Below are 22,462 nucleotides of genomic sequence, written 5' to 3' on the forward strand. Positions count from 1 at the left end.
TAAGGAATAAGAATACTTATACGACATTATTATTACCATCGACAAGTGAATGTCCTTCGCTAATATCGATCTCGAGGCTCAGAGGCAGCCGCTTCTTAAGTCCGACCAGCCCACGGCAACTTATGCATCCGACGACGCACACGACGAAAACGGACAGGTTCCCGGCTCCAACACCTTAGATTTTGTTATCCAAAAGACTTCCCGTCTGTTGCAGGGCTTCAGCCAGTCGTTGTCGCAATTCGACTCGCAGCGGAGGCAACTCGGCACCAAAAGAGACTCGCTCGAGCTCCGCACAAACACCGATGCCTTGCAGAGTAACATCTCGAAGCTTCAGAGGGCGATCGAGACCCTCATTGGGGAATTGTCTCTCTTGATGAACAAGTCGGCGGAGAGGAGCGCTAGTGGCGGTAGCAATGCGATGCAAGTTTCGGGCCGGCAAATCATCATGAAGGAAAGACTAACCGCCGAATTCCACGAACTTGTCAAGAAGTTTGCCAAGTTATCCAAATTATACGCCGACAAAAAGCGAGTGACGCCCGTGGCTGATGCAGTAGCGAACCAAGAAAACAACAACTCAAGCGGGGACGCAAGTGGGAGCCTGAGTAAGCAACAACACCAGCAGCAAGTTCAGCTTTTGGAGCAGGAGCAGGAGGATCCTGATATAGTCGAGCAAACGGAATTGCAGTACCATCTACTACTAACTGAAGAAAGGAACCAGGAAATCCAGCAAGTGGCAGATGGTATTATGGAGGTGAACTCGATATTCAAGGATCTAGGCCAATTGCTAAACCGTCAAGGAGAGCAGATCAACACCATCGAGGATAACATTCTTCAACTACACGGCCACACGCAACAAGCAGACAGGGAGCTACAAAAGGCGAATGCATACCAACGGAAAAGAGGCAAGTGGTCTTGCATTTTGCTAGTTGCTGTGTCCATATTCCTATTAGTGGTGATTCTTGCAGTCCTAAGCTAATATGGATTGAAACAAACAACCAAACAAAAAAACAAAGAACAAAAATATCCGATGATGTTCCAACTTTCCAAAAAATCCAAACTTTCTTCCTTGCCAGGCATCCAACCTGGTCTATACCCCATATATAAAAATATATATACTAATAATAGTAATTAATCAACAAAAAAAATATAAAAAATACAAAATATTTTCCGTATCCCTCTGCCCGCTTCAATGTTTCAGTCCAAGCTAGAGACTTTGTGAAAGTCCAGGACGTTGCTATGCTTTTCGTCCTCTGAATCTTCATCGTCCTCGCGCTCATAATCAGTATCCAACTCCAGGAACTCTGAAGTGTCCAACTCCAGGAAATCTGTAGTGTCCGGGGTACTGACCAGGTCAGAACTGCTGTCATCGTCTCTTACGTTGGACCCAGTTGCTCTCGCCTCGCCTTTCCCGGCATCAGCAAGCTGCCCATCTTCAAATTGGTCGGCATAACGAACGCCCGCGGCTCTCACTTTGGCAGCTTCCAACTTCTGTCGACAGAGTTTTGAACCCGCATTGCAAAACGCTTCTGCAGTCTCCAAGATGACTTGCTGGTTGTTCAAAACCGCAAAACCTGCACCTACTGCTGCACCCATGAAAAGGGCAACTTTCACTGAAAACGGAATTGCTGGCCTTGAGTTAGTAGGGCGCTGCTCACAAGAGGGGATGCTGCTAAGCAACGTACCAAAAAACGGCATCTTATGCTTTCCTGGCGGTGGTTCTGGCTGTCTCAACTAATATCCTTTGAGTTGAGTAGTAGCTATCAATAGCTCTGTATCGTCAAATGATAAGAGGAAGTGAAGGTTTGACACTCTCGCGGTTAAAAGCGGAGGCAATCCTAGAAATCACCAGCAAAAAATAAAATAAAATCAACAAAATAGAAGGTACACCATTCTTTGAATCGCGATAACACCAACGATAAAAGAGTTGAAGAGACACAACAGCGTAGTGTGTCCTCAATTCATGATGACAAGGAGACTGCCAGATGGAAGATGTCATGACGTTGAAGATCCCGATAGGCTAACGTTTTCGTGTTGGGAGGCGGGTGCTAGTGATTGCTCAAAGGCATTCATTTACTCAGGCGCGCACGCTCTTTCCTGCCATGCTGTTCTCAGGTAAGGATCTATATCCGCCACCTCTTCCACTGGTGGCACCTTGTCTCGAAACCAGAAGGGGGGAAGAAAAGGATGGGAATAGGGGAGGATAGTGCAAAGATACAATATCGATAAGCTCCAGAAGTCAGAAGCGAAAGCCGATCTATTATTGACTTCTGTTGGTGTTCTTCTGCTCGTATCAACTATCGCCATGAACAATAGGCACTGCGGCAAATATCTGGTTTGTTAGTCACAGCACACACGCTCACCGTTTTAGCGCTTGATTCTCGAATGGGAGGAGCATAAGTATAAGGTAAGACGCTTCTTGCCCGAATATCCATATATATATCAGATATGAGACCAGCTCTGGATCACACATTTCCAGGCAAATTAAATTCTTGCCCGAGATCAAAAACAACAAGAAGCAAAGAAAATGGCCATCGCTGAAAATGTCGAGGGGCTACTAACCACAAGGCCGTTGAGCGTCGTGGAGAATTTCTTCAGGTCGAGGACGGCTTCTGGTTGTTATCGCAGTTTCCAAGTAACAGCCACTTACAATCGCAGTTTGAAACTGGACTTGCGGTTGTTTTACTTGGCGTTAAAGAAGACGCTTTTGGATTACCCGATTCTTTTGACCAACGTGCAATTTGACGAGGATGGAAGCTGCTATGTGTACAAACTCCTCGACAAAATGGAATTGGGCGGTGTGCTTGAAATTGTTGAGCCAGCAGGCTACATAGACAATGGTGTCGTTAACGAAAAGTTTTTCAAAAAGATTAATGAGCTCACTTTTGCCCTCTACGTTGCAAAGCCATTGTTCAAATTGACCCTTGTTGGAGATTTTGATTTGTCAGCCGCATTTGAGCATACCATCGCAGACGGGGTGGTTGGCAACTACTTTCACGAGGTGTTTCTTGAAAATCTTGCCCTTTTTGATAGCGACGCCAAGTCAGATTTGTTTAAGGAGTATGGAATCACCCCAGAGTCGCTAGAATCGCTCGATCCAAACACACCGCTATTCAACATCCATACAGACGCAAAGTTTATCAAAAACTCACTTCCACCGCCAGTGGACTTGTTTCTCGAAGACATGGACTTGGACTATACCTGTGGAGATGACTGCTTTTTCGAGAAAGTGATACCGCCAAACTTTCCGACGAAATGGAAGGGCAGGTTCAACGCTTTAGACACCCATGAAATTGCTTTTAAATTGATGAATTTCACAACCGAGGAAACAAAGGCCATTTTGCAAAAATGCAGAGACAAAAAGGTGACTCTTACGCCCTACCTTGAAATCATCCAAGCACTTACATTGCAACCAATCTTTGGCGACACGGAGCACACCACGCATAGGTTTGCAATGGCAATGAGGAGGCATTTCACCCCGGAAAAGGCACCACCAGTGTACAGGAAGATGTTGAGTGATCCCAAATACAAGATATTGGGAACCTCGGCCCACATGGGCTTTAAGGAGAACTTGCCTCCAATTACTGAATTTTCATGGGAACTAGTTGAGAAAATCAATCGGCATTTGTTACAAGGGATCAGCAACACCAGAGCGCTTAACCAAATGAAGGGGTTTAAAGATTCAGCCGATTTAACCCATTGCTCAAATGCTCGATTTTTCGATCAAAATTTGGGCTTCCCGAAAGCTGACGCCGTCAAGATTTCGAATTTGGGGTTGGTGAAGTTGCCAGAGTATGATTGCGGTCTGCACACGTGGACGATTACCAATATGATTTTCTCACAAGATATGGCCCCCTATGCATCGGAGTTTATGTTGAGCGCAATCACTACCCCGATTGGAGGGTTGAATTTGCTCCTCAGCTATTACGATTTCTCATTTGAGGACACGGAGTATGAGAATTTCGACCATTTTATTGAAATGTTTAAGAAGAACATGATCAACTATTCGCAAACCTGACCCTTGGTCATACAGCTAGATAGACTAAAGGTGAATTAACAATTAATGATTAATAAGTAATAGATAATATATAATAGACCATAGACCATTACAGAGCTCTCATCATCAGCCGTGAAAAGGCTTTAAAGTTAAGCGGCGCCCGCAATTTTTTTTTTTTTTTTGGTTCCCCTTCAACCGCGTTCAAACTCCACGAGATAACAAGCTTTGGCTTAACCAGCTTTCCCAACCCCCCACATTTCAAGTTTTGCAATAAACACCGATAAAAATGTCCGTCGGCTCCCTAGAGGATGACGTTTCGGACACGCTAGTGTCAACGACGACATCGCAAAGAAGCTTCAAGACCAACCCGAAAAACACCATTCACCACCAGATTAGACAACTTCAAAGATTCAGCGACTTCCGCACCATTGACTGGGTCGAAGATGAGCTAGACGAGCAAAAGCAGCGGCTCCTCAAGATCAAGCAGATTCAGAGTAGAAGCACCAACTTCAAGGACAAGGTGCTATCGCAGATTCTCAATTGGCTCATTCTCGCTACAATGGGGATCATTATCGGCTGTATTGCGGGCTCGTTGAATATCATCACGTCGTTCCTAGCTAGTATCAAGAAGGGCCACTGTCGAGGAGCTTTCTATTTGAACGAGCTGTTTTGTTGCTGGGGCGAAAGTGGCGAAGGTGTGTGTTCAAGATGGATCAAGTGGTCCCAGGTTGAGGTGTTGAACTATGCCATGTTTATCGCGTTGAGCGTAGTTATGAGCTACGTGGCCGCGAAATTGGTGAAATCCTATTCTCCCTCTGCTGCGGGCTCGGGAATTTCAGAGATCAAGTGCATTATCTCGGGGTTTGTCGTGGAAGGGTTTCTTGGTTGGTGGACGTTATTGATCAAGTGCTTGGGGTTACCCTTGGCCATTGGCTCGGGCTTGAGTTTGGGGAAAGAGGGCCCCAGTGTCCACTATGCGGTATGTGTCGGTAACTGCGTGGCGAAATTGGTTACAAAGTATAGGAAGTCTGCTTCGAAAGGTCGCGAGTTTTTGACTGCAACTGCTGCCGCTGGTGTTGCTGTCGCGTTTGGGTCTCCCATGGGCGGAGTGTTGTTTGCCACAGAGGAGATGTCCTCCGTTTTCCACTTGTCCACATTGTGGAAATCGTACTTTTGCTCGTTGGTTGCCGTGACCACTTTGGCTGCTATCAACCCGTTCAGAACGGGCCAGTTGGTGCTTTTTGAAGTCACCTACGACACAAACTGGCACTATTTTGAGATACCAGTCTACATTCTCTTGGGTGTGTTTGGAGGAGTCTACGGCATAATTGTGTCAAAGTACAACATCCAAGTCGTGGCATTCAGGAAGAAATACCTTGGCAACTGGGCGATACGAGAAGTGTTCATCTTGACGTTATTCACGGCCTGTTTCTCCTATTTCAACCAGTTTTTGCAAGTGGACATGACCGAGAGCATGCAGATATTGTTTCGCGAATGCGACTCTGGGTTCCACCACCCGCTATGCGATCCAGACCAACGCAAGGCGGGCTTGTTCGTGTCGCTCCTCTTTGCCACAGTCGCGAGAATGTTTCTCACTATCATCACATACGGGTGCAAAGTGCCCGCGGGGATCTTTGTGCCCTCGATGGCCGCGGGTGCCACTTTCGGGAGGGCAATCGGTATTTTGGTAGACTACATCTACCGCCACCACCCTGACTCCTTCTTGTTCTCGGCATGCTCCGAAAACAATGATAAATGCGTTATACCAGGCACATACGCGTTCCTAGGCGCAGCAGCTGGGTTGTGCGGGATCACGGACTTGACTGTCACGGTGGTGATCATCATGTTTGAGTTGACAGGTGCCGTGCGCTACATCATCCCCACGATGATTGTGGTTGCTATCACAAAGAGCATAAATGACAAATGGGGCAACGGAGGCATCGCGGACCAGATGATCCAGTTCAATGGCTTGCCCCTTATTGATGCCAAGGAGGACTTTTCCTTTGGCACCACCGTTGTGTCAGCCATGTCCACGGCGATGGTGGCGTTTTCAAGCGACGCTACTGACTCGTTGACGATGGGGCAGCTTCGCAAAACCATGGCAACTACAAAGTTCCGCGGGTTCCCTATAGTGCACTCGGGAAGCAACCCGAAAGTCTACGGGTACATATCGAGGTACGCGATCGAATACGTCCTCAAGCGGAACGAAGAGATCAACGATGTCGTTGTTTGCAATTTCAGCCAGCAGGACAGTGGGTCGTTGGACAGGGTGGACTTCAGCAATTTGGTCAACCGGTCGCCCTTGACTGTGAAGTCAGATGCTACGTTGGAGTTTGTGCTTGATATATTTGTCAAGCTTGGTCCGCGGTACATTCTAATTGAGCAGGATAGTGTTTTAATTGGGATAATCACGAGAAAAGACGTGTTACGGTACGAGTATTCGTCGCATGCTCATGAGACCCCGGAGGTGGAGGTTTACGAAGAACGCAATGAGAAAATCTGGGAGTTTATGAACTTGATTACACTTTCGATGAGAAAGAACTTGGGCAAACTTTTACATAATGACCCTTCGAGGTATGTACAACTGACTTAATGCACACATACACATACACACATACACACATGTATATAGATGTGTATATGTATTTCTATAGATTGGATTTTTCTTTTTCATTTTTTTTTTTTTTTCTTTCACTAATTCTTCCATTTTCCCCTTTCCAAGTAGTCGTTGTACAAGTTCTTGTAAAGCGTCCTGCCGCCAAAGTCCAAGGATGCGTTGACGCTCTGTAGCTCCTTGTTTGTTAAAACGTCAAAGATACTGTAAATGCCACTGGATAATGCGTCGCCTACTGTTTTGCTAAAAGTGAACTTCAACTGAAAGTAAATGCAATTCTGCAAAAGGACACCCAAATGGCCGCGCAAAAACTTTTTATGCACGTTTGCAGAGGTTGTTAGACTCGAGGACGAGTTCATGTCAGTTGGAGTATCGGATATACGCTCCGATGGCTCACACAAATTGTGCAATAACCTCGCATATGCCGCCGCTGCTGCTGCCCCTTCAATGCTATCTCCCAACGCGCTGGACAGGCACAAAAAGCTCAACAAGGTTGACAAGACGCTAATTAGGAGATGATGGCGTGTAGACAACTTGTATCTGTGGTGCAACAAAATGCTTGAAACTAGCTGCGTCGCTGCAATGTAAACTTTTCCGATTTCCTCGGGACTTGGTTCTTGTAGTTTATAGAGTATAGTGGTGGAGAGCTCCAATGTCAACTCGAGGATGAATTGGTTGAAAAAACTAGATCGTGTGGAAAGTAGGTTCCGTACTGTTGTCAAAAGCCCACATGCCGTTTCACTTGATATGGGCTCGGTAAATGCAGCCAAGAGCCAGAATAATTCCGTGGCCAATCGGTTGGTTGTGGTTGTGGTTGTGGTTGTGGTATTGGTGGTGGAAAAAGAAGTCAAGAATGATGTAGCAGCCGCAATGATTTGGTTTGAAAACTTCAGATGGTTCTCCTTCAACGCGGACTCGGTAAATGCATGGAGGAGGTTTGAATACAACTCGGAGTCTTCAGACACCCTGGTTAAAAAGTCGCCGATTACTCTGATTTCTTCAACATTGTTGCACGAGGTGGCCAAGTAAAGACCCAAAAAGTAAACGCAATGATCCAACGTTAGAGGCATTGTTTTGCTGAGAAGCTTGAGCACTGCGGTGTTTGCTTGCGAGTTTTTCGGCAAACTGGTGTGGATCTTTTTCAGTATTTCCAAAGCTTTGTTGAACGGTAAACTATCAGCATCAGAAGTTGCAGCAAGCCCTTTAAGGTACCGCATGGAAATCTCGTGGTCATCACTTTGTTGCACAGCTTCTGCACAATAGGTGATGAATGACATCTTAAGCTGACTCACCTTGGACAAAAACGCCGAGTTGTTGTTGCTGTTTGAGTTCTCAACTATTGTTAATATGAGCTCCATTTCAGCTGAGTCAGGTCCCTTAGCTTTACTCAAAAGCGAATCCAAAAGTTTCCTCAATGCATTGTCCACAAATGGGTTGCTTTCCTCGTGCAGCAACCGTTTCAAGTTTGCATCCCACACAAGTTTTGCTATTTCCAATGCCTTTGAATGAGAAACTGATTGTGCATTTTGCACCACTTGCAAAAGAGTATCCACATCTTGCTCGATTTGGGAGTGCGTGGATGGCTCGCTCAAAAATAGCCTTATGCAATCGATGACCTCGATGGATGGGTGCTGCTGTTGCACACACTTGTCTGTGAGTGTGTTCAACATTGCTCGTTTCAACTCCTTTGTGTAGCACGCGAGGGGGATTCTAATGATGATACTGTAGTCGGGCTCCTGAAGCAATTTCCGAATCAAAAAAGTAACGATTCTGCGGTTCTCAAAAAAGTCATCGGGAATGCTGGATAGAGCGCCACCCAGCAGAATTGCAATATGGATTAGTTTTGCTAAATTTGAGTTGCTAAAGTGATTGTCGAAGATGACAAACCATCTTTGGAATACTTTACTCACCAACAGCGAATCCTCCGACTTAAATGCATTGAGGTAATTGATAAAACGGGACTGCAAGTTTTCCAGTAGTTTTTCATTTTTCTTCCCCAACTCAACTAGTCGGAATGACGTGTAGTAGTAATATAGATCCACCTGCTCATCAATCTGCTGCTCATCCACAACACTTTCCATCCCGTCAAACAGCAATCTGTATAGACAAAGCAAGTTATAGTTGATTTGCCAAAAACCGTTGCCACTCTCAAACGCTTGCTTGTTTTCCTCAAATACCAGTCGCAAGGGCTCGGTCAAAGTTGGCGAGCACAGTATCAAGCCGCGCGTGATGGCCGTTATAATGATGGACATTTCAAAACTCGAGTCCAACTTTAACGATTCCTCCACTAGTGCCTTTAGCTGCTTTGCGGAAAGAGTCGGCACAGTCTCAGCAACAAAAGCAATAAAGTCGGGGCTTTCCCACAACTCATCAGCACGAATCGCCTTGGGCCAGACCTTGGTAAAAAAATCGGCCAATTCACGGTTCTTTGCATACGCCGACACAATCACTTTTGCAACTGGTAGAATTTTGCCATCAATCTTGAACGAGGAGTTGTATTTTTCAAATATAAACTTTGATTTCTTTGTAGCGAGCTCACTATCAATCTCGAATATGTATTTAACCATTGCCCAGTTCAAGTCGATAAACTTTTTATCGGCAATTTCTTGCTTGTATATTGCAGATATGAAATCCAGCGAGATGATCTTTTTCTTGTTGCAAGCAACCAATTTTTGCAACAAGGGTTCAGCCAAAGAGTCGTTTTTAGCCACGAGAATGTTGTACATTGCTTCGCACTCTTTCATATTGCTTGTTGCAAGTTGCTCTACTGCAATCTCGTAGAACCGCTCAATGTTTTGAGTACTCAAGTTCATTTTTGTCAAGCCCTTTTCAAGACATTTGGGCAAGTACTCCACCAGCTGGGGAGAAAACATTTTGGCAACCAACAAGTTTTTCATACTCTTGGAGAAGTTCGAGTCTAAACTCATAATGGCGAGGGCCTCCATCAACAAGGGGAGGCACTCGTCCAAGAATTTTTGAAACAGTCGTTTTGCCGAGTCGTGGTTGAGTTTCAAGGACGCCCGCAAGTACACCCCGCAAATAAGCTCAGCCCATTTGTCTAGGTTCAAGTTCAAATCGCGTGCATGCACCGCCTTTAGGAAGCTTGCAAGAAGCGACAAGCCAGTAGTTTCGTCAACCTCAATGTATTTGTATTTAGTCAACGCGAGCACCACCCGGTAGACTGTTGCCAAACACTCTGCCGTGGCTAGGCTCGATCTCGAGTTGGCAAAGATTTCCGCGATGATCTCCCAGAGCTTCAAATTTTGAATGGTCTTGTCCTTCGAGTGAGTCTCTGCTGCATCCCACGTATCTTGTAGCAAGCTCCAGACGTCAGCATTGTATTTCCATGCCTTGAATTTCGAATTTGGGGACCGATCGTTCAATCTGTCAATGAGTAGATTTAGGATAAAGTCCTGCTTTCTGGGGAAGTAAACGTCAAATGAGCCCTGCAACACCCTATGAGCAGTCTCTACGATCGTCGCCAATTCTTCATCTTTGGATCTGAGCAATCTAGTTAGAGACTCTGCTGACTGTGCTTGGGACATGGTCGGCGGAAGCCACGAAGCAGCATGGAATTGGAATTTTTTTGTTTTTTTTTGCCTTTTTTTTGCAGCACTTTTTCTCACCACCTAGGATTCTTTGCACAGTCATCGCTGTAGCTTTACTTCCACCTTTGACAATGCTAAAGGGCCGACATCTGTCGTCAAAAGAAAGAGATTAAAAGAAAAGGGCAGTTACGGAGATGATTTGTAGTTTACAACATGAATCCTTTTTATGTATGTATGTGTGTATAAAAGATTCCTCTAGATCAAAAGAGTTTCAATCTTATCCTTGATACCGTAGATTTGGTTCTTGATGGAAGAAGCATCATTTGACGTGACAGAAGCAGCAATCACGGGTCTTGAAACACCACAGGCTCTTCCTAAAGCAGCTTTACTAGGAACAAAGACGTATGGCACATTCTTATCTTCGCACAACAACGGCAAGTGCAACAAGATTTCAATAGGCTCAGCGTCGGCAGCCATGATGATGAACTCAGAGATGCCTCTGTTTAAAGTCTTGGTGGCTTCATTGGCGCCCTTTTTCAACTGTCTCAAGTTCTGGGACTGCTGCACGACATCCAAGATTTGCTGGGTCAAGGCCGAATCTGCCAATGGGAACGCCTTTGGGTTTGGTGCCGACATGTCTAATACTCCGTGTGATGGTAAGTTTCCAATAAAATAGGCTCACTGCAAATATGTTGAACAATATAAGCTCGCCGTTTGAGGGTGGTTCTTCTCTTCAAAAAAGTGAGTGAATGGCTGTATAACATCTGACCCGCAGGTTTTTTTTTTCCCCCCCGTCAAAGAGAACTCAGTGGGAGATGCGATGCGCTTCGGTGGGCGGTGGGTTATGGCGGTGGTGATAGCGACAGATGGTAGCGCCCACCGAAGATGATAGCGACAAGATGGGCGATCTTTCCGTCGCGCATGTGGTAGCGCCGCTCCCCCCTCGAGGGTCGTGTAACTCTGTCGCAAAACTTCTCCATTCGGTCCTTTGACAGCGTTGAACGTGAAGGCGGAAAAAAGCCCACCAACCATCCATTCACTTAGATCTCCCATTGGGCCGCAGTTTCAAACCAGCAAAAAAGCTACTTGAATAGACTTCTAATAGATCCATCAGCTTTATAAGTTTACGAATCAGTCATGTCAGATTTATGGTATGTTGTTTACAAGACTCCGTCGTTTTGATTTCTTCAGATGTCCATGTATTTTTTGGAAAGAGGGTGGCATAGTTCAAGGCCGCCAACGAAGCGGCGATCTTAAAATTGCTATCTATGTGACAGCCGTTTGGCAGCACAAATTTTTTCAACACCGCGCCAAGTGCCATCCTTTGGGATTGACTGGGCGTCATCGCCATCGCCATCGCCATCGCCATTGTGCTCGAACTATGCAGATATAAACGATGTGACCAATCGGTCTCGGCAATTGCATCCATTTCTTCCAGAAAATTTCAATATAAAGTACCCACAGCAATAAAAACCGCAAGAGCCTATGCTAACGTATTTCCTTTTCCCACTTTCTAGTCCTGTTTACGCTCCATTCTTTGGATCAATCGGCTGTGCCGCAGCAATCGTCTTTACGTGCTTTGGAGCATCGTACGGTACTGCTAAGTCCGGTGTTGGTATCTGTGCCACTTCCGTTACCAGACCAGACTTGTTGGTGAAAAACGTTGTCCCCGTGGTTATGGCTGGTATTATTGCCATTTACGGGTTGGTGGTCTCGGTGTTGGTGAGTGATTCTCTTGCTCAAAAGCAAGCATTGTACACTGGATTCATCCAATTGGGTGCTGGTTTATCTGTGGGATTGTCCGGTTTGGCTGCCGGATTTGCCATTGGTATCGTGGGTGATGCCGGTGTGAGAGGTACTGCTCAACAACCAAGATTGTTCGTTGGTATGATTTTGATTTTGATTTTCGCCGAAGTCTTGGGATTGTACGGTTTGATTGTTGCTTTATTGTTGAACTCTAGAGCATCTCAAGATGTTACTTGTTAAAGAAACAGGTAACTCGGAATGGAGAAAAAAAAAGGAACAAAAACAACAAAAAATCAAGAGAGTGATTGCATACTAAATGAAAAATGATATTTTTATTTGTACTCCTTCATATTTGGGTCCTAGAATCATCGCCAAAGGAGAAGAAGAAGAAGAAGAAGCAGAAGGAGAATAAGAACAGTTTTGAAGAACTTGTTCAAAGTTGTGTTGTAAAGTTGTTGTTGTTTTTTTCTTTTATTTTATAACTCAATCTATAAAAACTTTGCCAACTTTAGCAGTGATTCTACTTCTCAACAACACGAGCATACTCTTGACGTCAGGTGGTATAGGCTCTGCTCCAATTCTCCAGTCGTGCTCCGACTGTGTGTCGATTTCTTGAACTTTGGTTGAATAGTCGTAGAGATACTCTCCTTGCTCTTTTTCTTCCTCGGTAGCCTCGGATTCGTAGTTGTCAATCAACTCGACACCAACAATGAGATCCGGCAAGGGGAGTTTTTGGTTGGTTGCCAAAAACGGTAGAAACTGGCACAAGAGCAACGGGCAGAATTTCTTGGGCATGTACTGAAATTTCAACAAATGGATAATCTTGGAAAGCTTGCTCGATGCTTTCACTGTGGAATCATTCAACGAGTCGTAAAACTCTTTCAACACCGCATATGGCGAGATGCATTGCTGGATCACGGGATGCAACTCCATGTCTAGTTTCTGCTCAACGATATTGTTGAGCAAGTCGTCTCTGATGGGCTTGTTGTTGACGAGACAATCGGTAAAGATGATGTCCCAGACAATGAAATGGATTTTGTGCAACCCTTCCAAGTGTGTGCTGCCCGATACTTGCAAAGGGTCATAGCAGTTGACAAAGTTGTTCAATGCCTCGTATAAGAACCCGTCATCGAAGGCCTGGGTCCCAGCTTGAAAGTACAAGTCGCGTGCAGTTGAAACCAACTGCAAATCGGCACAGATGGTCAATGCCCACTCCAAGTCGTCATTAGACTTGATGTCGTAGTGCGGTATAAACTCGGCCACGGTGTTGCGATTCACCTCGGTGCTCTCTGGTCTTTGGTAAATCAAGCCGTTGCCCAAGAGGCCGATACCCACAGGCACAAGATCGTGCAAGTTTAAACAGTCATGCGCATGCCGGGTGAGGAAATATTCCGATATAGTTTTCTGCGGAGCCAAGAGCTTGCCCGTAGTATTGTTCAAGTGATAATCTTTGAAATATCCTTTCAACTCCATCAAAAGTGACACGTACGATGCCGTTGCCGGACTGAGGTCAAAAAGGGTCTCCATTACTTTCATTATTCGTCCCTCCATGGCATTGATAAAAGTCCCCTCCGTCAAATCATCGAGATTAAAGTCGACACCCGCGTTTGTCACCAAGGGCGAAGGCGGCACTTCCGAGATGGCAGACTTGAAAAAAGCGTGGCTCACCAGCTCATTGTCTCTGATTTGGTATAGGGAAAGCGCGAGGTACATTTCGTACCACGAGTCGCTGCACGTGGCAATCGTCTTGGGCAACCCGGTAATGATGCATGCAATGTCGTAGATTTGCCCAAACACGGTCCCATAGTTGACATCCTGGCCTTCCCAGTCAGTTACCTCGCGTTTCAATTGGGATAATGAATCTCGGTACTCGCATGCTAGTATTTTCCACTGCATGAACTGCCCCTTGTAGCAGTACGACTTGTAAGATGATACCAAGCTTTTGAGGTCCTGAATTGCTGAAAATAGCGGATTGCACATGTCTCGCAACTCTATGTAATTTGAATGTTCCAACACTTCGTCCACTTGTTGAAACAAGCCCCGTAGCACCATCTTGCGGACAAGGCCGTTCCAGAATAAAGGGTGCGTATAGCTTCGCGGCTGATTGATCATAATTTCAGTGATCAACTCCCTCGGTGGCTGCGGATCGAAACTGTTGACCCACTCGGCAACCATCTCTGGTCTTCTCCTCACGTCGGCACAAAAATATGTAGAAGCGATGCATTTTAGAATTAAAAGCACATCGCTGAGCTTGTCCTTTTGTTCCTCCTGCTCCTCCTCCTCTGCTGCATTTCCTTTTTCAGCAGTCAGTTCAAGAAGCTTTTGCAAATTCTCTACCAAGTCCTGAAATGCCGCGTCGATTCTTTTTGACCTCGAAATCGGTCCGTTTAGTGTTTTCTGACTGGTGCTGATGACTCCAATTGTGGGAGGGCTTAGATCTTCCACTTGCTCGTCGTAATCAAGTTTTGACAACAACAGTTCCACGAGTTTAAAGTTGGAATTGATGAAGTTGATATATGCTGAATACATCGCCGTGGGCTTTAAACCCAGATCTTTCTTGCTGGATTTATGGTATCGGAATTGCAACTCGTCATCGCTATTTAGCCAGTCTAGCAATTCAGGGTAGTCACCACCACCACTGGCCTGCGCCACCGATGCCATGTTGAGCAACAGTGGCTCTGGCGGAGATGCGGTCGAAGACTCGATGCAATTGCCGTCAATGTTTTGCTCTGATGATGGTTCTGATAAACTCTCCGTCAGAGACGAAGACAGTTGGTCATAGGCTTCCTCCTCCACCTCCTCTTCCACCTTCTTCTCCGCTTGAGGTATATCTAGCATCTCCACGTCCTCAAACTTATTCATTTGTATTTCTGTTGCTTATTTTGCTGATTGAATGTCAGGTTGACCTGTGTTTACTGATCGAGTCCATATTTCTACAGTGATGCGAAAGAAAAAAAATATATACATGTTCATGATATTGGAGTGAGACTATGAGGACAATCACCAAATTACACTGGAAACAAACCCAGATCAAAATTTTACACGCGTATGTGTGTGTGTGTGTTTGTGTGGTTTTACATTCACTACGATGCTAATTTATAAAGAGTAGCTAGGTCTTCAATTGGAGTTGACTCATCCTGAGGGTGCTCGGCGTAATTTTGAAGGTAAAGATCAATAGAACGTGTATCGATGATCCTCGTTTGTCGGGACTTTGTCATTGCACCCGCCACCACCTCGGCCACTTCCCCGGCCTCCTCGTCATCCTCCTCTTCAGTTACAAGCACTTCCTCAATAGATGGCAAGTTTTCTCTCTGCACGAATCTCTTGACCCACACAATTGCTTTGCGTACTTTTGCCTCAAACTCTGGATCAGTGATCTCACTGATCAAGAAAAGTGCCCCAGATACAGTCCCGACAAGTGCCAAGTCATGGGCAAAGTCGGTGCCACTATCAACAGACGTGACCACATTGATCTGCGTCCAGCCGATTTTGAAAATGCCTTCCTTAGTTGGAAAATGCTGACTTTGACTGAAATGCACAGTCCCCGAGGTATCCCCAGAGATGATATATTGCGGTTCAGCACCCGAGACAGATACGCATGTCAGCAAAGGCCGACAAGGCTCGTACGGCAAAGACGAGTCGAGTTTATTCTTTTGAAAAGTGTGTGCGTCATAGCGGCAGATTCCCTCGACTGCATCAGCGATGATGGCTCCATCGGGGGTGGCCCATGCCGCGTCCGCAGCAAAACAAGGCACAGCAGCATGTTTTTCAAACATCAACTGCCATCTGTGGCGTTGCTCTTCGTACAGCAAACAAATCTTCATCAAAACTGAACCAGAAAGTATGAATGGACACATCTTTACCGTCTCATTAGAGTCACCCATGTCCCTCTCTGCCGCGACGAGGATATTTTGAAATCTCACCTCTTTCGTCATCTTCAAGTTTTCCACAGCACATCTCTCCACTAGCTTGATTTTGGAGTCGCGTATGCGGAACATTGCTAGCGGGGATTTGTCCCAAGAAGACAAGGCGACAAATTGGGCGCCCTCATCTGAGGTGTGATGCAACACGAAATCTCGCGGGAGCATGCACAAGTCCACCACCACGGTCGAATCGTTGAACTTGAACACATCAACCACTTTAAAGTCCGGTAAGCTGACAAGTACTAGCTCAGAGCGCATTTCTCCCTGAGTGCTCAGTTTGTCGTATGCAAGTGCAACTAAATAACGCTCACCAGGCGTGGGAAAGATGTATTCGGGAAGAAGAGCACACTTTGTGAATAGCTTGTTTGAATGCAAGGAAGCCAGCGGGTATCTCTGTGGTGTCATGCCAAAACTCACCTCGGCCTCTTCCACAAGACCCAGCTCAAAGATTACCAAAAGTCTGCCAATCTCTTTCTCTTTCCGAAAGTCTGGGGCGGAATTGCCCCCCATAAATACAATATCAGAAACTCCACATTTGCGCACAATGGAAAGCCCATAATGGCTCACACCACGCGGCGCAGTAGGAATTACGATGTTGTTGGTATTGAACATCACCACGCGGTCACCGCGCTTTTTTATTTGAAAAGTTGTTGCATCTCGCGGATCCAACTTGCTCAGCTCAACGCTAAGCAAGTTCAACTTCCTGTCGCTGGGGCTTTCAAATAAAAGCTGTTTAATTGTTCCTCCTCCACTCCCTGCGCACAGTAAGAATACATCTAGTAGCAACTTTGGATGTCGCTTAGATGCAGAACTATATTTATCTGATGATGATGAATGTTGTGCTGGTCGAGTAACGATGGCAGCGGAAACCACCGGCGCCAAATCCTTGATCGGCGAGTCATCGTACACCACTCTTGGCACACTAAAACTATCGTTCACCCGCCATATCTTCATATTCCCCGACAAAAACACTGCGAAAACCCACGTAGCGTGTCCGTTTTTGCAGACGTCAGCGCTGGAGATGACATCACTTCCAGACGATTTAATGCAAATGCTGGTCTTGCTTCCAGCTCGCAGGTAATCAAGCAAGACAATTTCTTGGTCATCAGTAACTGTGAGGACTAGATGGTATTCTGGAACAATGCGTCCAATCAAGTTTTTTTTAAACTCAAAACACGTCTTTTGATCAACGCGGAGCATAGTTTCCGTCAAAGTTATTTTGCGACTATCATCATCTTCAACCTGCTGTACCACTTCTGTCGTGTCTACCGGGTCTGCCGTATCCTTCGCGTCTGCATCAAAAGGTTCTAGCTGCAACTGCTCGTCGAGCGTAAAAAAAACAGGTGCCGACAAATCGGACGACTGATGGAAAAAGTCCAGAATTTTAAACAAATAGCGAACGTGACCGTGACCCTGGCCCTTCAACTCCTCAAAACTTTTGAGATTCCTCGCTGGGTATTGCACTGAGTTCTTGGTTTTATAAAAAGCTCGAGGGATCTCGTCGTATCTTCGTAGCTCGCTCCCATCCCAGCAACCTTGGCAAGTGTATATATGCTGACGCGTCGATCCCTCGCCAATGTCCACAACTGGAGGACTCGAGTCAATCAGACTTAGTATGTTTATGTTTGGTTTGGTGGGCAATATTTCAAAAAGCACTGATTTGGAAGCCTCGGATGATTGGAAAAAGATGTTGCCCCTTACGTGGTGCAAGCCCATGCCCTTCGACGGCACCGTTAGTGGACCGAGGTCAATGAAGTTCATCTGGTTCACCACCATGGAGTCTCTGGAACTCATTTCAAAGTCGACATATAGCATGTAGCAGTTCCCCTGCGATGTCACTAGCAATAAACGTAAATCGTCAATTTGGAGATATGACCTGTAAATCACTTTCAGCTTGCCCCGACCGGGCTTGCTTAACGTCATCACTAGACAAGTGCCCAGCTTTTTAGATAGGATGAAAACTTCTTTTAAGGACCTGGCAAGGGAAAGATTGGAGATCGACACCGAGGGGAAATAAAATAGACTCGAGCTAGTAAATGCCATGAGTCCTCCTCCACGTCGCGACGACCATGGTACAATAAGAGACGGGTCTTCGTCAAACGGAGGAGACTGCTTTGTGATCTGGAATGTTTCCAGACCAGAGTCGAATTGTAGCCATCTAAAGGAGACAGAAGCAAAAACGTCCTTGCAAAGGATTGCAATCTCCAAGTCCAAGTCCAAGTCCAGGTCCAGGTTCAGGTCTAAGTCCAGGCTTTTCCGTTTTCGTTTACTGCCAGCTGGCGACGTGTCCATAATGACTAACTGGAGCACGTCAAAGTTGCCCAATGGAGCGGAGAGAACCGGCAATGGCTTTAGCCGCGGGGATTTGCCCTCACCATTGCACCCTCGTGACAATGACAACATTTGCATCTGCTCCATAATGGCAGAAACAGAAATCATTTGCACGTTTGAATGGAAAACTTGGAGCAAGATGTAATCTGGGTCAATGGGGCTCAGGGGTTGAATCAATGGTTTTACAAAAGTGGATGACTGTTGCTGTCCCTCTCTTGACAACTCCGTTAGCAAATCAGTTACCACCAACATTGCCGCCGTCGCCGCGCTGCCTTCCGTTGGTGTCACCGTTCGGGATACGTCAAATGCCTGGATTTTGTAAGCAGCATCGATGAACACGAAGACACTCCGGGACTTGTATACAAATTTTGACCACGCGAGGACCCTGTGCTGCAAATACTTGCTCCCTCGTAGCTCATACTTGTCTTGCACGAGCTCATATACTCTAATTGCGTTTCCCTCGGTCAAGAATAGATAATTCTGCCCATTCAATTGAACTTCCTCAGAATTAGTTATCGACTCCAACCTATTTATCTGTTTTGCAACGAACATCGCCGTGGGGTGAAACGTAGGTTGAAATTTTTTTTTTTCCAAAAAAGCTAATCAGCAGCCAGTGAATCGGCCAGATTTCCAAGCTTGAATCTAAGAAAAACTTGGCCGCCAATCTCAGCTATATACGTTGAACCAGGTACGCGGTTTTATGTGAAATTGAATGAAGCGGGTCCCAATCATTCTACCTACCCTCTCAACCCTCAATCCCCCACATTATACACACCGGTCCACACAGCTACCGAATCTTTGTCGTGTCGCAAAAACTGAAACCAAAGTAAGACACACGGATATATTTCATACACATGGTAGCACCGTGATAAGTCCGTCTCCGGATTAACCCCAAAAAACAATAGAAGAGAGACTTGTTACTTACGTAGTCGCAAACCATTGACATTGAGGTTTCGCATATCAAGATCCTACGATTCCGTTGACAGCAATCTAATCAAGTATATGAGTTAAAAAATTCCCAAAACGCAGCAGCTGGCCAATTACTTTCTTTTTTTGTAAGAAGCAGCCATTTCCAACCTTGAGGATACTTGTCCTCGTCCTTTCGCTTTCAAACTCCGTTTGCAACCCGCTTTTCTAGCTGCTCAAAAGTACAAGAGGATCAACAAAAAGGTTAACCTTTTTTGGTTTTTGGTTGTTTTCTTTTTTTAAATTTTTTGGTTCTTGTTTATTTTTCTTATCTTTGATGGCACTCGAAAGCACAAATGTCGCTGCACCAACATCGAAATCTTCATGGGGTCTCAAGGGACTTTTGAGTTTTTCTTCGAGGCCGCTCGCTCTCGGCGTTGTCGAGGCTTCGGTGAAAGGAACTAAAGAAGGCAAATTGTCAGAGGAAAAATCCACAGATATCAATTTAGTTGGCTCTAGCTCAAGCAGCTCTAGTCGGTCTTCGTCACGGGATGTTTGCAAATGTTTCTGCTGCGGGGCGCTTTTGTATTTCCCCAGCAAGGCCCGGAAATACCGCTGCTCAATGTGTCAAACCACCAACTTGATGGATATAGGTGGGTTGGGCAAGAAAGAGGCTCCCTCTCGTGTGGAGATTGCTTTTTCATTTGTGGTGGTCAACGATATGGTTGAAATGTGTTTCTGCCGAATGAAGGAGGAAAAGGCGGCAAGGGAGCTGCTCCACGACATATTTGAGCCGCTTTCGACTTATTTGTATAACGAATTCAAGTGCTGGGACTTGCTGAACCGGGCACCGCCAAGCAGAGGAACAACTCATGAGAAATACTCTCACCGGCAAGCATTCAATGCGGCCTTGTCAGAAATCCAGCAAACTTTCAACTTGCTCACCAAGCTACCCACCAAAAGGCCCCTTTTCTGCGCTTTAAAGGGCGCAGATGACCATTTAAAGAGGATACCTGCGTTTTCGCTAGACAACATGAATGCCTACCGGTCCACTTTGCTCTTTCTTGAAATCCCCATATTGTCAAGGGCTCTCGTTTCACACGACCCGAGGCTGAAACTAATGAGTGACAACCCCGAGATTAAAACTCTTTGCTATGAGGTTTTGAAACGGTCCATTGGAATCATTTCATGCATCGACGACCACAAACTCAAGAAACAGATTGTCAATTGGTTTGCAAGCCTTGATGCCGGCGAGCTAGCTCAGAATATTACTTTGGTAAACCTCTACATCACCTTTCAACTCAAGAAATATTTCTACTTGGTCAATAACCCGCAAGTCAAATTGTCACCGCCAGCGCAGACAACTGCTGCCTTTGCTGGCGAAGGCCGAGAATATTTTGAAAGTTCCAACTTGAAAGCCATAATTGAGGCGAACCCTGGAATCTCCACGCCGGAGGCCGTCGCCATCCCCACAAGCCGAATCAGCTCAAACCCGTTCCCCGCAAAGTCGAGCCGGAAAACAAAAAACGCGCAGAATGAATGCAAGATTAAATTGCATCAGTACAGCAACGACTGGCGCGTGAAGAGTGCGTTTATGGTGATGGCCATCTTGTACAAGGCCAACAACATTAGAAAAGACCACCACTTGCCGGTGTCGCATTTTTACAACTCTCTAGTTGACTTTGTTAACATCAGACAAGATTTCGACTCTTGGCAAAGGAGCGGTAACTGCTCGACACGAGGAACGGAAAGGTCAGAGTTGACAAGCTTGTTTGAGTACCTTCACAACGGACAAACTCCAGCCATTAGCGCCGCGGCTAACCCGCTGTTTTTTATATGCCAGTATCCGTTTTTGATGTCGCTAGGAAGCAAGATATCCATATTGGAGTTTGAGGCGCGCAGACAAATGGAGCGGAAAGCAGAAGAAGCGTTTATAAACTCGCTTGACAAGCGAATATTGATTGATATACACTTGCGGATCAAAGTGCGAAGGGACCATATTGTCCAGGACTCGTTGCAGTGTATAAAGTCGAATATGGAAAACTTGAAAAAAAGCTTAAAAGTCCAGTTTATCGACGAGCCCGGTGTTGATGCAGGTGGACTACGCAAAGAATGGTTTTATGTGTTGACAAAGCAGATTTTCCATCCTTCATCTGGCATGTTCTACAATGTGGAAGATTCCAATTTCTTGTGGTTTAATCTCAAACCGGTTGAGAATTCGGATATGTACTATCTATTTGGAGCAATTTTGGGCTTGGCGATTTACAATTCAACTATTTTGGACTTGCAGTTCCCCACGGCATTGTACAAGGTTGTCTTGGGCAAAATGTTGGATATCGACGACTATAAGGAGATATACCCCAAATCGCACCACGGATTGATGCGCCTCAAGGAACTAAATGCAAACGAGTTGCGCTCTTTGGAGTTGACTTTTGAAATCTCGTTTCAAGATGTTCTCGGCACATACCATAATGAAGAGCTTTTACCTAATGGACTGAAGATCAAAGTGGACAGGAAAAACCTTGACCAGTACATAAGTCGATACTGTGCGTACATGACCCGGGACGGGATTTCAACCCAGCTTGAAGCATTCACCAAAGGGTTCAACGGGGTTATTGGCGGGAACGCGCTTTCGTTGTTCTCGGAAGAAGAGATTCGTCTTTTGTTGTGCGGCAATGACGAGCACGTGATTGATATCGACATCTTGCAGTCGGTGACCAAATACGGCGGCTGGACGTCGAGCTTAGAAGCCGCCAACTCCAGTATCGTGAGATGGTTTTGGAACTACATGCGGGGACTAGACAATAGTGGACGCAAAAAGGTTTTGATGTTTGTTACTGGTTCGGATAGAGTCCCCGCTACCGGGATCCAGAACTTGCCGTTTAAATTGACGTTGTTAGACCATGGTTTCGATAGCGATAGACTACCGGTGGCACATACGTGTTTCAATGAATTGGCAATCTACAATTACAGTTCATGCGAGAAGCTCGTGAGTAAATTGACCAAAGCCGTGGCTGAAAGCTCTGGATTTGGGATCAAATAAAGAGGATTCCTATACCCCTCTGAGTTTGGAACAAAAGAAAACCGTACCATGTAACTTAACACTTGGTGATGGGTAATGGGTACTTGGTGCTGAACACTGGAGCCTTGTACCTATATAAGTATATAGCTTTACATGTTAATAGGAAAAGTGCCAGCGCTACCAAACTTGTGCAACCAATAAGAGAAATCTAATAAATTGTTACTTCGCCAGTAAGAGCCCATGCTACCTGTATACAAGCAGCAAGCTTGACCTTCATGAAAAAAAAACAGCCACTGTCAAATAGAAAAAACTGATTATTCAGTCACCTAGTGGAAGGGTATATACTGAAAGTATTCCAGGGCCAGACATAGTTAGCAA

General features: G+C 45.6%; 10 protein-coding genes across 10 annotated transcripts; 5 read left to right on the forward strand and 5 right to left on the reverse strand. All coding sequences in view use genetic code 12, as the record gives it.

Annotated features, from left to right (window-relative positions):
* Positions 1 to 49: 49 nt before the first annotated feature.
* On the forward strand, positions 50 to 976 carry LODBEIA_P35330 (uncharacterized protein; the record flags this gene model as incomplete). The annotated part of the gene is made up of 1 exon (XM_066973654.1): positions 50 to 976. The coding sequence occupies one exon, from the start codon at positions 50 to 52 to the stop codon at positions 974 to 976; it is 927 nt and encodes a 308-aa protein (XP_066830471.1).
* A 218-nt stretch (positions 977 to 1,194) lies between these two features.
* On the reverse strand, positions 1,195 to 1,695 carry LODBEIA_P35340 (uncharacterized protein; the record flags this gene model as incomplete). The annotated part of the gene is made up of 2 exons (XM_066973655.1): positions 1,195 to 1,625; positions 1,683 to 1,695. 2 exons carry the CDS (start codon positions 1,693 to 1,695, stop codon positions 1,195 to 1,197), a joined length of 444 nt encoding a protein of 147 aa, XP_066830472.1.
* An 829-nt stretch (positions 1,696 to 2,524) lies between these two features.
* On the forward strand, positions 2,525 to 4,015 carry LODBEIA_P35350 (uncharacterized protein; the record flags this gene model as incomplete). The annotated part of the gene is made up of 1 exon (XM_066973656.1): positions 2,525 to 4,015. The coding sequence occupies one exon, from the start codon at positions 2,525 to 2,527 to the stop codon at positions 4,013 to 4,015; it is 1,491 nt and encodes a 496-aa protein (XP_066830473.1).
* A 265-nt stretch (positions 4,016 to 4,280) lies between these two features.
* On the forward strand, positions 4,281 to 6,587 carry LODBEIA_P35360 (uncharacterized protein; the record flags this gene model as incomplete). The annotated part of the gene is made up of 1 exon (XM_066973657.1): positions 4,281 to 6,587. One exon carries the CDS (start codon positions 4,281 to 4,283, stop codon positions 6,585 to 6,587), a length of 2,307 nt encoding a protein of 768 aa, XP_066830474.1.
* A 101-nt stretch (positions 6,588 to 6,688) lies between these two features.
* Positions 6,689 to 10,153, reverse strand: LODBEIA_P35370 (uncharacterized protein; the record flags this gene model as incomplete). The annotated part of the gene is made up of 1 exon (XM_066973658.1): positions 6,689 to 10,153. One exon carries the CDS (start codon positions 10,151 to 10,153, stop codon positions 6,689 to 6,691), a length of 3,465 nt encoding a protein of 1,154 aa, XP_066830475.1.
* A 258-nt stretch (positions 10,154 to 10,411) lies between these two features.
* Positions 10,412 to 10,792, reverse strand: LODBEIA_P35380 (uncharacterized protein; the record flags this gene model as incomplete). The annotated part of the gene is made up of 1 exon (XM_066973659.1): positions 10,412 to 10,792. One exon carries the CDS (start codon positions 10,790 to 10,792, stop codon positions 10,412 to 10,414), a length of 381 nt encoding a protein of 126 aa, XP_066830476.1.
* Positions 10,793 to 11,293: 501 nt separating this feature from the next.
* LODBEIA_P35390 (uncharacterized protein) lies at positions 11,294 to 12,142 on the forward strand (the record flags this gene model as incomplete). The annotated part of the gene is made up of 2 exons (XM_066973660.1): positions 11,294 to 11,307; positions 11,674 to 12,142. 2 exons carry the CDS (start codon positions 11,294 to 11,296, stop codon positions 12,140 to 12,142), a joined length of 483 nt encoding a protein of 160 aa, XP_066830477.1.
* Positions 12,143 to 12,385: 243 nt separating this feature from the next.
* On the reverse strand, positions 12,386 to 14,764 carry LODBEIA_P35400 (uncharacterized protein; the record flags this gene model as incomplete). The annotated part of the gene is made up of 1 exon (XM_066973662.1): positions 12,386 to 14,764. One exon carries the CDS (start codon positions 14,762 to 14,764, stop codon positions 12,386 to 12,388), a length of 2,379 nt encoding a protein of 792 aa, XP_066830478.1.
* Positions 14,765 to 14,985: 221 nt separating this feature from the next.
* Positions 14,986 to 18,708, reverse strand: LODBEIA_P35410 (uncharacterized protein; the record flags this gene model as incomplete). The annotated part of the gene is made up of 1 exon (XM_066973663.1): positions 14,986 to 18,708. One exon carries the CDS (start codon positions 18,706 to 18,708, stop codon positions 14,986 to 14,988), a length of 3,723 nt encoding a protein of 1,240 aa, XP_066830479.1.
* Positions 18,709 to 19,399: 691 nt separating this feature from the next.
* LODBEIA_P35420 (uncharacterized protein) lies at positions 19,400 to 22,105 on the forward strand (the record flags this gene model as incomplete). Its single annotated transcript, XM_066973664.1, has 1 exon — positions 19,400 to 22,105. The coding sequence occupies one exon, from the start codon at positions 19,400 to 19,402 to the stop codon at positions 22,103 to 22,105; it is 2,706 nt and encodes a 901-aa protein (XP_066830480.1).
* Positions 22,106 to 22,462: the final 357 nt, after the last annotated feature.

Source organism: Lodderomyces beijingensis, assembly GCF_963989305.1.
Source record: "Lodderomyces beijingensis strain CBS 14171 genome assembly, chromosome: 4".
NCBI lineage: Eukaryota > Fungi > Ascomycota > Pichiomycetes > Serinales > Debaryomycetaceae > Lodderomyces > Lodderomyces beijingensis.